This window comes from Haliaeetus albicilla, chromosome Z, assembly GCF_947461875.1.
Source record: "Haliaeetus albicilla chromosome Z, bHalAlb1.1, whole genome shotgun sequence".
NCBI classification, from domain to species: domain Eukaryota; kingdom Metazoa; phylum Chordata; class Aves; order Accipitriformes; family Accipitridae; genus Haliaeetus; species Haliaeetus albicilla.
Window position 1 is genome coordinate 44,799,599 of NC_091516.1, and position 16,850 is coordinate 44,816,448.

The window sequence follows — 16,850 nt, forward strand, 5'->3', positions numbered from 1 at the left end:
GAAGGTGACTGAACACTGGCACAGGTTGCCCAGAGAGGTTGTGGAGTGTCCACCCTTGCAGATATTCAAAAGCTATCTGGATATGGTCCTGGGCAACTGGATCTATGTGGCCCTGCTTGAGCAGGGCAGGGCTGGACAAGACAATCTCCAGAGATCCCCTCCAACCTCAATCATTCTGCAATTTTATGATTCTGTCCTTGCAGTAAAGCCTAAGCCCCTGGTGCCAATTTCAGTCATTACCAAATGTCTTTTGGCAACTATTTGAAAATGTGACTGTGAATACAGATGGGGAGACAAAAGTTAAAGCACCAAGCTCAGGCTAACTGCTCCAGGACACATACCAGCCACCTCTCACACCACAGAATGCTCAGAATACAGGTTGAAGAGACAGAAAAACATACATGCTAATTCCTGTTGTCCAGGAATAGGACAGGGAGATAACATCAAGATCGAAGTGTCTATGATTACAGATACACCCAAATAGATTACAGCTGGACAATGCGAGTAAAGAAAAACACAGGCATTTCTAAAAAGAAAAATATATCCCTTCTGAGTTTTGCCTAGAACTTTTAACCTCATATCTAATATCCTGTACCCCTCACCCTCTCACTCCAAAAGGAATGAGCACTTTGTACCATGTAATGAGCCCAGAAATTAAGCACATGACAGCTCAGAGCCTGTGTTCCTAGAAGCAGTGTGGGTCTCCTGGATTTGGGAAGACAGCCCAGCACAGAAACATATTCTTAAATGCTTTCTGGTAAAGCAAGAGAGGGTACATATGAGAGAGTGACACAAGCACCTATTCTTGCTCATTGGGGGCCAAGTGAGCACAGTTCATAGGTATTAGGTACATAGGTTGCATGGAAAGGGGTGGAAACAGGGTAAGGTCCACCCTGCTCAGTTCCCTTATGGGAATTTCTCCTGCAGTATTAGCCTTTTTTCAGAATAAGGCCATGTGGAACATGTTCAGTTACAGTCTCCCAGTAAATAGTTCATTAAGCACGCCTTAGCTCAGAAGGGGCAAGTCAGTCTTTTCACTTGAATCCAGTAACTGAGGTACTTTCTTTCAATGGTTTGGATCTGCTTACTGTAAGGGTATACACGATACACTCTTCCAGAAGGCTACCACTCCCTCTCTCGATCTCCATGTGTCTAACTGCTTCATACTCCTTCCTGATAGCCTTTCTCTGCTTGGATCTCTCTGTGTCCAAGAGTCTGAAAATTTGGATGGTTCCCAGAGCTGAGACTGTTCCAAGCTACGCCATGCAGTGCAGATGCCAGGCACACTTGTAACTGAACAGTCTTACCACATCACTTCAAACAGCCCTAAAGTCACTAAGACTCCACATGCTCAGGTAATAACTGAATATTTTCCCATTCATAAGACTGTGATAGTCCCTTAATCATGAGACTGGCATATGTGGAAAAATGCATTTCTAGCTGCAATACAGCAACATGAGATACTTGGAAAAAATGCTGCTTGCTGCCTTTATATGTGGCCTTGCCCAAGGCATTCATGTAGGTTCACAAGACCAGTGGCCACTGGTATCTTTTTCTTGAGAACTTTGATTCAAAGGCAGAACCATATGTCCATGGGAACCATAGGCAGAGAGGAAGACTGTCTCAGAGTAGAATCAATTGTAAAGAGTGGCATCCTGACACCCAGCTGCAACGGATTAAATGTGGGAATAAGACAGAGTTACATTTGTAGTTTAGGATTTCTAGAAACTATATACTTTGATATAAATAACTCCAGCACTGCTTAGACATCTTTCAAGTGTTTTCTCAGTGCACCTTGGAATACCAGCTGCAAGATTCTTTTAAATACACCTGACTTGTTCTCACTTGCAAGATCAAATAAAACTTAGACCTTCCATATGCAGAAATAAGACAAACATCTTCTCAATGTTTACTAAAAGGTTTTAATTATATACACATATTAATTATGTTCCATGGAGTGTAAGCACTTTTATGCAAGACCTTAAAAGTTCAAACAGCATTTCCATAGTGTATTGCAATGTCAGAAAGGTACTTGTTTCTTACATAATGGGGGGAAAGCTTTCAAGACAAACAGCTTTAGCTGTTTAGCTTAGCTAGCAGCCAAATCTCTGTGCCACACACTTCTGAGCGGGATTGCATGGAAACAAAAGGGGTTTTTTTCCTTATACAAGTATAGAATTTGCACATAGACATTGTTTTCAGACCTTTGTAAATCAAGTCAGCAACTATGCTGCCCTGAACAGTTTCCTGACTGATTGCTGCTGCCACAAAACATTTACATGCTTTTGCACTGGACTAGCTCTGCCTGTGCAGAACTGAGCTATTTTCTACAGCATCAGGTATGTCCTGTCCTGTGGAAATGGATCTTGCAACTTGCAGTGTCTTCTGCATTCCATATCGGGAACTGCTGCACAGTTCTGCCTCCACTGCACAGAGGAAGTGCAAAATGCTGCTCCTTACGAAATAATTATCTTTTAAATGACAACTAGGCTACAATCCCAGCTTTTAAATCCTAAGAACTTCCTGCAACGGAGTATGACACACTTGCTCTTTGAATAGTGGTCCAGGTTCTTTGGCAGCAAAGCCAGGCAAAGAAATGTTTAGGTTCAAAAAGCATAACAGGTGAGAAAATACACAAAGCATCCTTTCACACAGACACTTTCCCCTCAACTATTACCACTTTCATGGATTTACACACACCACACAATGCCAGATAGAGGACAGTCAACTCAGGAAGTATTCAGCTCATTCTTTTAGATCCTCAGTTCACCAAGTGGTTTTTCTGTTGAGTTGATGTTAAGCCAAGTCTCACATTTATTCTTAAACAAATATAGTGGCCGCCAGGTTGTTCTGGCATACAGCCACATGTTGCTCCAGCTTGCCTACACTCATTCATTTGCCACAGGAGAGCTAAGAAGTTAACATATCCCAGGCCAGCCCTAAAGACGGAAGCCACTAATTTCTTATGTTGTTCTGGCTTGTCTACACTCATTTGTCTGCCACAGGAGAGCTAAGAAGTTAACATCTCCCAGGCTAGCACTAAAGATGGAAGCCACTAATTTCTTATCCTCCATGCTGGAGGAACTGAGCTGCTTCTGCCATGAATTCTAACATAGCCTGCTCTCCCTTGTTTGAAGATAAGCATCACTGTTAAAGCCCCCAAACCTGCCTGATTGTACTACCTAAATAAAAAATCCACCCAACAATTCGAATTCAAAGACATATGGCAATGGTGACTCCCTTGGGCATCTGTTTTAGAAGCTAGTCACCTCACTATTAAAGATGCACGGCAATTTGGGTTTGTCTGCTTCAACTTTAGTCAGTACTTCTACCTCTACACATCAAAGCTTCCTGAACCCCAGGTACATTAGATCTCTGTGGTTACTTTTACAACCTGTGCCTGGAATCTTGCAAAATACGATCGTGCCTGCCACTGCTTTTAATCTCCATCTCCTTTACTCCCTGAATCAGCCAGTCATTTTTTTCCTGGGAATTTTGACTAACTAGTCTGTCCTTATTCATACTTTACCATTTGTCCTTTATAAGTAACCACACTAAACAAGCACCTTCCTGAATCTCCTTCCCATTCTAGAAAGTCTTCCAAGTTTAACACACAACTGAGCTGTCCAGCCAAATCTTTATGATGACCAGTCACAAAAGTTATAAAATTGCTCAATGAATTTGTTGAAAACCACACTTCTCACTTCTCAGTTAACACATAAAGGAAAACAGCACTGTATCCTTGTAAATGAAAAAGAAAAAAAAAAACAGGTGCTGGAACACAACACAAGCATTTAGTGCACACTGTTGGATTGTTAAACACTAACATACTTCTGTAATGACAGACCTATACAGCAACTAGATCTTTTTTCATTCCTAAGGTACTTACTAGCTTAAGGTATACTACCCACAGATTTTTTTCCCTGCAGTGCTTTTAATATTTCTATCAACTCTTCTGAATGTCAGACCTCTAGTTTTTTTAATACCAACTTTACTGTCCCCTCTACTATATACTTCTTACAGAAGTTTATTTCCACTGGCTTTATTTGCCACTGGACACACTCTGTTAACTAAATTCCTCATTTTTTTCTCCTCAGGGAATGACAGGTGTAGGAGAGCAGCAGTTCTCTGCCTGCTCACTACAAGCACTGCTTATCAGGTTCACCTGTCGGGCTTTACATTTCAGGGCTGTGAAATAAGAGAAATTTCATCTCCATTACTGGGAGGAAATATCACAGTTGAACAAAAGGCAAGCTATGTAGCTCCTTGCAACCAAATTCTGTTATGGGTGGGGCAGGCACACTTACTTTTTAGGCGTAGGGACAATTTTATTTCTCAGACATGTTAAAGATTGCCTGTTTGTCACAAACAGTTCTCTCAGAAGCAGAAAGAATGTGACTATGACATGAGTGGTCTGCATCTTTTCTAAAAAAATTGTATGCTACTCATTCAAAACAAGTTTTAGAACCTGCAGCAAGGGCTTGGGAGTAGCACACAGATTTATGGTCACACAAGGTAGCAGGTTACCCAGCAACAGATATAGTTTCTGCTTTGATAATTGCTTCAGTAGGGTCTAAAACTGAAAGATAATAAAAAAAAATAAAATCATGCCCCATTAAAAAAAAAGGAATAGCAGTTGCACTTGGAAGCATTTTGCCCCAAGCAGTTATTTTCTCTGACATATGAAGTTGCTGAAAGTTATTTGCTTAAGAGCAGAGAAATGGTATCATCAACACAGGCAATTGAAAGAAGACTCACTATACTGAGACTGTAACATAGTGAGATTTTACTTCCACAAAAGAAGTTGCTTCCAGACAGGAACTACAGGTAAAATGACAGACATTGTAATAAATTCTAGACTTTTAATCTTGTACCATCACAAGCTGATTTATTTGGAATTCCACCTGGACAGGATATAATTTATCAGGTTCATGGAAATGTGTCACTCACTCTTCAATGCACTCATGTTACGTATTTAAACATATACACACAGATCATTTAAATTGATAACGTTCAGCACATACTTAGAATTCCTGTGATGTGACTGTTACATGGAAGTAATGCCAATTTACAAAATGGAGGAATATTAATATCCAATATATGAAAAAACTAAACTATACTCACAGGACCAACAGATGTGGGGGGATATGTGTTGTGCTTACAAAATAATTAAAGCTACTTCCCTCTGCAAAGCTTCCCAGCTGTAACCCAAGTTCCTGAGCCCAGCACTTCCCAGTGCTACAGCATTTTGTTAATATTTGTAGACAACGACCAGTGAAAGATAGGAGAACAATTGCAACTGAGCCAGTAGCTATAGAGTTTGCTTCAGGTACCTGTCAGTTGGAAACACAGCTATCATGGAAGTTGTGATGCTGTTGTAACACAGGACTTTGAACTACTTCACCTTTCACAGTGAAGTAGGAGGCAAAGAAGTTATTACTGAACACATGATAAATTGTCTCCTTAAAAACAGGCAGTCTGACTCAGGATGGCATCAGATTTTTTTTTTTTTTTAGTTTTTTTATATATGACCGCTCCATACCACATGCAATGGGGCTGAGGCCAAAACTTTGAGTCAGAAGCAGAGGGCTTCTCAAGTGACTCTAGAGGTCCCCAAGCACCCCCTCAAAGACTCAACATCCTCTTCTGCAGGAACATGCCAATCCAAGAGCCTTGATACCAATGAGGCTGGCAGTGCACTGTGCCCCAGAGCAGGGCTAGGCACACCTGCAAACCTGCCCTATCAGAAGGGATGTGAGTTCGAAAGCCCAGAGGACAGGGCACCACCACTTCATGTGCCAGCTTTGCACACGCCCTGCCTATCCCGAGATATGAAAAAGGGCCAGGCCACCCCATGATGCATGGTGGAGTGCAGTGGCCACTCCAGATGCATTCAGACAGGAGCTAGTCCCCTCACCACGAATCATTCCAGGTGCTGGCATAGCCCCAGCCCTACTACCTAGTCTACCGGGGCAGGAACAGGAGCACAACACTTACTTTATCTTTCATGGCAGAGGGGACAGAGGTCGCCAGCTGCTTGGAGCCCTTGTTGAGCTTCTCGCCTGCGCCATCGCTACTCTCGACCTTGATAAGCCGGTGCCTGGGGGAGATGTACTTCACGTTGGGCGGCGTCGCCGGGCGGCGCTCGCTGTGGCTGCGAAAGAGGTGTGCGGAGCCGGCTGCACAGGCGGCAGGGGGTGCAGCGCAGCACGACGAGGAGGAGAAAGTCTTGGGGGCTGCCTCACCCACGTCCTCGGACGTGGAGTAGTCCAGGCGGCACATGGCGCGCAACTTGCTCAGGGACGAGCCGGGTCCGCTGTAGGGGTCCTCGAAGTCGCGTTCTTTCTGGGCGCGGTAGGCGCGGAGCAGGTCACTGGTGTCGTCGCGCAGGCGGCGATGCGGAAAGCCGGGCGACGTGTGGTGGTGAAGGTGGAGGTGCGGCGGCTCGTCGGGGCGGGGCGCGCTGCCGGCACCGTTGCGTTTCTCTCGGTAGTCGGGCCGCGGAGGCTGCGGGGGACTCTTGGTCTTGCTGTTGCCCAGGCTGAAGTACTTATTCAGCCATTTGGCCATCATCTCTCCCGGCCGCGGCCTGTCAGCACCGCGCGCTGCCCCCGGCGCCCCGCGCGCCAGCCCAGCTCACCGCCGCCGCCCGCATGGAGAAGCAGGGCGGCGGGGCGGGCTAGACGCCCCCCCTCCGCGCACACGCCGCCCTTCCTCTGCCAACGACTGGAAGAGCTCTGCTTAGGCCCCCAACTTCCCGGCGGGACGGAACGGTGCCCGGCCCAAGCCAGGCGCTCCTCCCCCGCAAGCTCCGGGGCTCTCGCGAGCGCAGACCCCGCTGCTCCGCGCTTGCAGCGCAGCCCGCCCTGACCTCAGCACGCACTAGGGAGGCGGGGGACGCGTCTACATGCAGGCCCCGCCACCAGGACCCGCCCACCACCGCGACCGCGGGTGGGGAGAGCCGGGCGGAGCCGGGCCGGGCCAGGCCAGGTGCTGGTGGGCGGTGGCTGTGCGGTGCGCTCCGCCCTGGCCGGAAGGGCGCTGGCCAAGCGTCCCCCTGAAGGGAGTCCGCCCCGGGGCTCACTGCTGTCTCCTCGTAAGCCCTGGGAGGGACCGGACGCGCATCATCACCATCAGCAGCGGAAGGAAGCGTCTCTAGGGAGCGGGGGAGAGTTGGTACGGCCGCTTGCTACGCTCCGCGGCGGAAGGGGCGCGGCGAGGGCGTGTCAGGCCTCGCCGGGCCGGTGCTGCAGCGGGTGGGACCTGCCGAGGGTTCCGCTCTGCGTCCGTGGAAGGGTGGGGAAGTGGAGCTGCCTCAGCGAGGAGACAGGAGGCATGGGTGCCTTTCATTTCCTAGCTAGCCTGAGGTTCAGGCTGTCTGTCGTCCAGCCTTGTCGTCTGGAGGGGCTGGGACACCTGCAGCCAGGGTGATGTGGTCTCAGGCGCTGTCTGCACAGTTTGAGCTCTGACTTTGCTAGTACCGCTACCTGTGTGTCCCCCTTCCCCTCCGTGGGTAGGGGTTCTTACACTGGGCCCAACTGGGCCCTATCAAAGGGCACCAACCCCTGTTGTCGGCTAGGGCTGGTGCTAAGCGTGCAGGATATTGTGTATTTTGTTGGTAGGTGCCTTCCCCACGTGTGTTCCTAGGTGAGGATGACAGTAAATCAAATGCAGAGATGATACCTGTGTGAATCATGTTGCTCAGCTTGCGTATTGCCAAGTGGGTTTGTCATGTTCTGGGCCAGTATGGTTGTGACCAGTTAGTACTGCTCTTTTTATCTTTCACCATATGTCCAAAGGTAAACATCTAGTATAGCAAGTTTTCCCAAGTTCTTTCTGGCCAGCTGTGATAGTCTCACCTGAATTCTTAGTCCCCATCCTGATGTGGTCTGGCCTTAGAGAAGGCCAAAGGCATTGAACAGTTGTTCAGCTGGGGATAGTAATATCCAGGCCCATTGATGGCCTTTGCCACAAGAAAGAAGTTAAGCAGACAAAACAACTACCCAGGTGATAGCTTGGCCTGTGGTGTTTCAATTGTGCATGCTGATCTGGGACAGGAGGGTTTTGTTGTGGTTTTGTTCTGTTTATACTGCACAGGTGGCATTCAGCTTCAAATAGAGTGGAGAAGGCCTCACAATTACTTCTTTGGGAGGCTTCTACCGGTAAGAATTCAGACCCATCAATACAAGCAATAAGAAGTTGGTTGTTCTTTTCCTTTTGGGATCATCCTTTTCACCGCTTCAATTCCAACCACTCCAACTTATGACAGGGTTTTCTACATCTATACTTTCATGTAAGCATCACCTCCACATTGCATTATCAAGCCCATGAGTGCAGAGATGAGTAAGCTGGGGACCTGCAGCTCAGGAGTTCTGTTCTTTTCACACAGGTCAAAGCTCTGCACAAGAACATCCCAGTTTCATTAGGAGCCATGGACATATTCTTAACATGAACAGCAGAGGTCCTAACATGCTCTCTGCGCAGAATTGTGGCCTGAAATTAGAACTGAGATGTAGGGCCCTTTTGAAGATGGGAAAGGCAATGTTAGTTCAGACGGTGGTGTGAAGATGTCAGGAGCTAGTCACATTTTGCACTGTTACTTTTAATCATTTGGGAGATGGACGTCTTCCTATCGTCTTCCTATCTTCTCTTTTATATTCACACTGGGGGGAAGGGTGGAGAGGAAGCCTTTATCTACTTGTCATCACAAGTCACCTGTGTAGTGCCCTGTTGCATTTTGGCAAACATCTATATAGTGCCCTGTTGGCATTGTTGAAGCCCAACATCAGAGTCATACCTGTCGTATATTTTACACACCCGCACCCAGTCATGAATTCTGGGGACAGAATGGAGTCAGTTGTCTTCATGAGTTGTTAATTATCTTTATGAGTTAAAGATTTTCATGTGAAGTTTTTATCTGGTTTTATGGACCATTTTAACCTTGGTTTTGGCTGCACATTCTCTATAGGAAGCTTCATTCTCTCTTTTGAGTGCAAAGGAATTCCTTGAGTTTTGTCATTATCATGCAGCTTGCTCAAGATAACTATATCTGTATGTTGTAGTGACCTGAGAACAGAGCTCCTCCACTATGAATGCAGCGTTCAATTATAATTCCTTCCTAGCAGGACATCCTGCAGCGTTGCCATCAGCTTTTGTGGAAAGGAGGATAACATGCTTGCTTTACTGGCTTGGGCAGATGGAAACATTTCTGGTTTTACATCCTTAGTGCTGTTCTCCCATCTCTGCTCAGCATATTCATCCTGATTGACTTTAGGGTTTTTTTAGAGCAACTTCTCAGCCTGAAAAGTGTCCTGTTTCTTGACTAGCTAGTGGCAGGGTCTTTCAGGGGGTTGCAAGGCTCCCAACAGTTGCTGTTTCTAGGAATGGCATGCTCCTTTATACAAGGGCAAGTTTTTGCCCTGAAGCAAGATAAGTTTCGATTTCTTTAAAACTCGAAGGATCTTACTACCTGGAAGTCTAGCAACTCCCTAATTCCTGTTCTGCCAGACTTCCCACCAAGAATTTAGCTCCAGCTTGGGGGCACGGGAGGGGCAGGAAGGCCTGAGGAGTAGCCCCAAACTCAGACCAGTACTGTCCCTTGTGGCTTAATGAGGAACTACATTTTCTCCACTGCATTGACAGGCAGCTTGGAATGACAGGTGAGCAAAATGATGCCAATGCAGGGCAGCTTCTCTAATACTTCAGAGGTTCTTTTAATTTACCTACCATCAAATCTCAGCAATGTGGGAGGATAGGAGAGATGGGGATACTGGATAACCCCGGAAAAAGCCAAACGTGGATAATATCTATGAATGAAAATAGAAGAATCTGCAAGACAGGCATAGCAGAGGAATGAGATTAATATTTCTATCACCTGTGGAGCATGCCAATCTTGGAGATTGTTCCAACCTGAGTCTGCAAGGACCACAGCACTCTTGAATGTGCACAGGCTGCTTTCCAACCCCCGTCTGTTCATGCATGGTATATTGCACCTGCAGCACTCCTAGTCCCTGCTCTGAGTCATTTTCACACGGCTTTTTGGAGAAGCCAGGCTTCATCTTTTCAGAGCTTTGACTGGAGTCATGAGTTCTGGTTGGCTGATGTTGTGGTTTAACCCCAGCCAGCAACTAAGCACCACACAGCCACTTGCTCGCTCCCTGCCACCCAGTGGGATGGGGGAGAGAATCAGAAAAAAAGGGGGAAAAAAAAAAAAAAGCAAAACTCGTGGGTTGAGATAAGGACAGTTTAACAGGACAGAAAAGAAGAAAATAATAATGATAATAATAACAACAATAATTGGAATATACAAAACAAGTGATGCACAATGCGATTTGTCACCACTTATCAACCAATGACCAGTTAGTCCGCAAGCAGTGATCCATGCAGCCCTAGCCAACTCCCCCCAGTTTATATACTAGGCATGACGTCACACAGTATGGAATATCCCTTTGGCCAGTTTGGGTCAACTGTCCTGGGTCTCTCCCCTCCTAGCCTTCTTGCTGGCTGGGCATGAGAAGCTGAAAAATCATTGACTTAGTAAGACTACTTAGCAACAACTAAAACCATCAGTGTGTTATCAACATTTTTCGCATACTATGTCTAAAACATAACACTATACCAGCTACTAGAAACAAAATTAACTCTATCCATCCTGTCAAAACCAGGACAGTAGGTTTCTGGTATATTTTTTTACCAAATATAAGGATGGAAGGGTAATGGTAAAAGAGAACTTTCTTAAAACTTCTCTGTGAAATAACAAATCCTAAAATGCTATGATCTGAATTGAATATCTGCTTCTGCTTGGCCCTGCATCTCTTGAAGTAGAAGTACCAGGAGAGGCTTTGCAATTTGTTCCAAGTTAAAGAATGAGTAATAAAGAGATTTTTATCTCCACTGAGACCAAATGAAAAGCTGGCATTTGATACATGTATATTATTGCACATAAGTCATTCATTTGTGCTGAATAAGTGTGCACTCTCCTAATCATATTAATATAATTAAATAATGAATTTAAGCAGCAACTTAAAACAAAAAAACAACTGGAATTTACAAGACATTTGTTTCCTTTCATGCTTCTGGTTTCCATGTGTAATAAGTGTTGTAGTACATGCAGTGCATTTCAAATTAAGATAAAGAAGAAAACGTAGCAAGTGACATACAGAGCAAAGAACTTTCTGGAAAAAAAACAGAAATGTTCTCTTTCTTGATACACTTCTTTCTGGTGACTAATGTTGGATAGTTCAGAAAGGGTGTGTAGCATTCATAACGCATTTGGATTCCTCCTATTTGCGTATATTGCATCATATTCAGGTAATGATTACAGATCGTTCTGTTACCCACAAGCTAGCAAAATTCTGAGTATTTTCCTTTTGGTTTATGTGTATGACTAAAGGCAGGATTACTCAGAAGATCTGATTTTTCTACTTTCCATAATGACATCTTCCAGCAACTAGTTTATTCCTGAGTAAGGAGAAGTGCTCATACTGCGGTCATATTTTAGTTATTTAAGTCCAACCAATTTATCCCATATTTTCATGCTGCAGGAGAAGAGAAACAGATAATGTTCCTCTTGAATTTTACTTTTGTAAAAAGTGTGGTTCACATTCAATCATCTTTAGTTTTCTTGTATCACATGGGGTATTCAAAGTCAGATTTTGAAGGGTTTTGTCACCTATAGATGGCCTGTAGAATTTGCAAAAGTAACTTCATAAAGGCAGCTGGAATTAGGGTATAGGGTGTTAGCAAGCATCCTGCTTGTCATCTGCTCACATCTTTAGGTGCCTCTGTTTCTGGAATTCTCTGGCCCAGGTGACCAATATGGGCTACATCATAGATTTGCTTTGGGCATGGACAGTCTGGAATCATTGAAATTGTGTCCTTCAATCCCAGCTACCCTCCAGAAGGTGATGAATTCTGACACTGATGTGGCTGCAGCAGCATAGGGTTCTTCATGGGTTGCAAAATCTGGCTGGGACCTTGATTCAGCCTGAACTCAGCTGGATAAGCAGAAGCTCTGTCCCTTTGATGCAAGCATTTTCCCCTGCTTTGTGCTGTAATGTGCAATGATCTCAGAATTTCTGACTTCTTCTCTGCTCTGAGTTCCAGTGCAACACACAACTTCCTGAAAGTAATGGGACCTTCTGCACAGTGATGAAAAGTTTGGCACTGGTACAGTGGCCCAGAGAGGTAATAAAATCTCTATTGTTGGAAATTCAGACCTCAAATGGAGAAGGCACTGAATATGTGTATTTGTACTGCCCAGCTTTGAGCAGGACTGTGGTCCGGAGATTTCTAGAGGTTCTGTTCAACCTAAATGGTTCTATGCTTCTATGAAGCTGCTCTCCTATCCATATTCTTCACAGTTCCTGTGCTGCATAAGGCAGGACATGGTCTGACCCAAAAACCTGCATGGACACAACAGGATGGATGGCTATGCCTGATGGCTACCCTACTGAGATATCACTATTCATCCTAAACTGAAAGCTGTTGTACTACTTGTCACCTGCCACTGCAGGGACAGAGATTCTTTTGGGGATCCTCAGCAGAATGATGATGGCACTAAGTTGTAGTTACAATTAGGGTGGGTTTTTTAACTTAATTTTATGATCAGCATAGTATAGAATTTTATGATCACAGTAGCACAGGATTTTTATAATTGGAATCAATGTAGCACAATTTTACAAGTAGCATAGCACTGAATTTTATAGCACACCTTAATTTACGGGTCATAACCACTTGGACCCTCTGCAGGTCGGGTCAAATCTTAATACTTGGCTTGCAGTATCAATTTAACAATTGTAATCTAGACTCAATCCTCAGAGGAAGCAGACAACAGTGGAGGTGTCCCTGGCCACTGGGGGATCACGGGTTTTGCCATCCAGCAGCAGTTCTGGTCCAAGTGCCACTTAGGTCTTGTAACTTCTTGATTTTATAGACACTGCTCTGTGTGCTGTTATGCTTAATTTTTCTGTAACAGCATCATCACAACCTGGTTGGCCAGGTGCCTTGGACCTTCAAGGTCGTAAGGAGGGAAGAATATGGCCTGGCACACAGGAACCTTGAGGCTGATATGGAAGTGGAGAAGTCTGCCTGGTGCACAGGACCTTCAAGACCTTCAAGAGTTGGGGAAAGGGTCATGATACGTGACCAGCTCAGTCACAAAGAATGGCTGTTTGCCTCATAAAATGGTGTTAGCTATGCTAACTGTATTACCAGGTGTCAGGAGCAAGAAGTACCAGCCACACTACTTTACAGTCTTCCCATTGTGTGTTGCTTTGCAGTTGACTGTGTCAGTGCTTCTCCCTCTACCTAGTTTTTCTAGGCTCTCTTGACATATCCTCAACTCTTCCCTATCTGTAGGTAATCTACATAAATCTAAGTCATCAGCATATTTTGCCAGTTCAGTGAGGTGGAACATAATTAGAAGGTTATCTTGCTTCTGATATAAACTGCATCTGGACTGCTGTTATATAAAACGGATTTCATTATTGCATGGAAAAAGAAGCTTAACTTCAAAACTGAGATTCAAAATATTGAGGAATATGTTGCCCAGCACAAAAAAGTAACACCTAGCATTTGCCATGGAAGTTGGCAGGGCTAATAGATTCTATTAGCTGGCACTCTTTCCTAGATAGTAATGCTCTGCTGGACTTTTGAAATCTATGTACAGATGACCCCTGGCCTTCGTGTCACCATGTTACCAAAGACCTTAAAAGACCTTCCCCTTGAGACTGGGAAAGACATGTTCAGAGCCAAGACTGATGCTGTGAAAATGGTTGTGCATTTAAGAGCTCCAGAAGTCGGTTTTTCAAGACCTGGGAATGTATTAACTCCACAACGAAAGTGCTCCCACATGTACATGCCTATTCTTCTCTTCTCCTCTTCTCATACTTTGACTTCTGCTGACTCTTCTCCCTGCTTTGCTATCTGTTGCTGAGATCGATTTAGTGCTCTGAACAGGGACAAAGTGCTTTCCAGTTATTGAGGAATTAGTTTTCCATGTGTGTGGCCATTATCCACCACAACTAAGAACAGAGCAGTTTGCAAAACAGAAGAAAGCAGGCAGTTCTGGATAAGTAATAGCTTGGAGACATACACCTGCTTTGCATTAGTATCACATACAACCATCAGTAATAAGTTCAAAAAAGGCCTGTTCTAGTCCATGAAGGAAGTGAAAGATTTCTTAGTCACAGTGAAGAAAAGCCCCACCTGTGACAGTCACTGGGAAAAGAGAAGGTTTCTTGTTTCTTGTCCATTCTGATCTCTTCCAGGAGTCAAATGCTGCAGAAATCCTAGAAAGCAGGTTGTCTTGGCCATCATTTTTCATTGCTTGTTGGCAGAATTTGCTTTCATGTTAAGCAAGCACAGTTTCCTCCTTTTCTGTCAGTGATAGACAGACAGTTCCTGAGAAAAGACTGTCACTCAAGTTTCCTACTAGTGAAGTAGATAAGGGTGTAATGTGAATGGGAACAAAGCACATCATCTGAGGGCCTGGCTCTAACTTTAGCTTTGGCTACCTGAGGAGTTTTGAATTTGATTAGTTAGTAGGCAAGTCTTTTACAGAATATACCTTTACACAGCCTGGAATACTTGACCAGCAGATTTCAAGTGCGTGATATTCAAGTACACATATTGAAGTGCTTTATCTAGGTTTGCCACTTGATGCTGTCTTTAAAGAAAATACAACTGTAAATATATCCATAAAGTATCATTCCTAACCCTGCAATAAATTTCATCTCAGGTTTCTCCTTTAGCCCTAACCAAAAAGGCTGTCCTGGCTGTGTTCCATTCACTCACTCAAACCAGAGTTGATCAAAGAAGCTGCAGCAGGCCAAGATGTAGCAGGTCAGAGAAAAACAAGAACAAGTGGACAGGGTGGTAGATCTGCTGTACTCTAGCACCAGAGCAGAACAACATGGCTAAAGGAAAGGCATGGTCTGCATTCACACTGCACCTTCCTTCTCAACAAGGCTTCTGCCCACAGGCCACTGGAAAGCTGACTGACCACATGCCGAATAGCACAGCAGTAGTGGCCAGGCTTGTGAATCTGCTTGCTATCTGTCGCAAAGGAGATTTTGAGAGGATTATAGAGTGGGGCTGCATTCTGGACCCCCCAGACATTCCTGACACAGACCTCCCTACTATGACTCCTAGAAAAAGCATCATATGTGTGCCTCCAATGACTGAATCCAGCTTTGAGGGACAGCTTTTGCCACGAAAATTAACAGGAAAGAATAGATATATTTATCTTTCAAGACTGCAACTTGGAAGACCCTTTAACATGTTAACCAGCTTGTTTATCACCCTTTCACATGTCCCTTATGAAATATCACGTTGCCTTTTACACTGACTCGAATAAAGCATCATTATTGGGCATACTAGAGCTTAATATCCTTTGAATTCCTGACCCTGAGTCCAGATGGTTATTAACTGAGAGTTACGGAGGTCTGTTCCATGAACTTGCTTGACTCATGGAATAGCAATTATGTCTTTAATTGGCATTAATTTTCCACTGATGATAACCGAGTCTGAATGTTTGTTTTCACTGAATACCAAACCCAAAGAAAATTCTCTCTCACTGTAATCCTTTGTATTCATGTGCTCCTTTCCCAAACTGATATGTGGTGTCAAGAAGGAAGGAACAATCCTTACATGGTTACAAAACTACAACAGCGTACATGTTGCTGCAGTCAAAATACTCTAATTGCTGCCTTTCTAGTAATAGAAGAATGGTGGAAAAACAGAATTTTCCCTTCATAGGAAACACTGCAATTTCCTAGTTGCATTATTGTGTGAATCATAATGAAAAGCCAAAACATACCAGAAATATCAGAGGTAAAGGGTAGATTATTTATTTTGCAGCACCTGCAAATAAATAATAAATTACTTAAGTAAATAAATGCCATCACAGGTTGTTGGTATAAAAATTATTATTTTTTAAATGTAATAATAATAATTGGAAGAAAAATAGAGAGAAAAGAAATAGATTTATTCCATACTTTCCTGCAGAAAATTTTTCTTCATAGAAATGAGAGTGATTCAGTGACATGATTGCCTTTTTTAGCTGAGAACTGAACTTTGCTGACCCCAGAAACATCTCACAGTTCTACATTTTTATACACATCTGGCTGAATACCACATCTAGCTAGTCAACAGTCTTTCATGGGAGACTGGTAAGAATGAAGACCTCTAAACATTAATTGTATTCATTTAATGTTGTTGGGAGGAGCATTAGATTAATCAAAACCAATGTAAGGCTGCTCTCATCTCCTACGTTGGAGGTTAGGTGACACACAGACTCTTGAAGGTATCCTCTGTTCATTCTCAAACTACTCAGCTGGCATTCTGCTGGACTGATTCTGAGCTCTTGGCCTTCTGATGAGAGGCTTCATGGGTTTGAATATCTCCTAGTGTCTGAATTGTCTCTGTTCCTGCTGCACTTGTCTGAGCCCCTTGTGCATGGAACAGCGTAAAGCCATGTCCTGCTATGCTAGACATTCAACAGCCATAGAAGGAAGCTGCTTTTAAATTTTATTTTATGGAGATTTCTCCACTCCAGCAGGACTAGTAGCACTATAAAATGCACTGGAATCCATGCTGGCAATAGTTTAATCTAAAGCACTTGCTAGTGCAAATTGCAACAAAAGTTACCAGGAAAATGTTATAGAAATAAACCTGAAAGAGAGAAAAACTCCCACGAGACCTTGTCAAAGCCAGATAAAAAAAGTAAAAAGATTACAATTACAAAGGTGTGAAAAGACAGAAATTACAAAGTCTAAGAAGTTGTAGCATGCCCTGCTCCTCCATTGCCTAAGATAACAAAAACATTTCTTACTGAAGTTGTTTTGTGG

The 16,850-nt window shown here is 44.1% G+C and overlaps 1 protein-coding gene across 2 annotated transcripts in view; it reads right to left on the minus strand.

Moving 5' to 3' along the window:
• Positions 1 to 7,019, minus strand: part of SHB (SH2 domain containing adaptor protein B) — an 81,106-nt gene extending 74,087 nt beyond the window's left edge. Inside the window, exon 1 of one of the 2 annotated variants that reach the window (XR_011323343.1) lies at positions 5,998 to 7,019. Coding sequence is in view for 1 of the 2 variants with exons in the window: in XM_069777031.1 (XP_069633132.1) it covers positions 5,998 to 6,573 (576 nt within the window). In the remaining variant the exon portion in view is untranslated. The remainder of the gene's footprint in view (positions 1 to 5,997) is intronic. The other variant, XM_069777031.1, reaches the window with a different exon arrangement.
• Between the last annotated feature and the right edge of the window lie 9,831 nt (positions 7,020 to 16,850).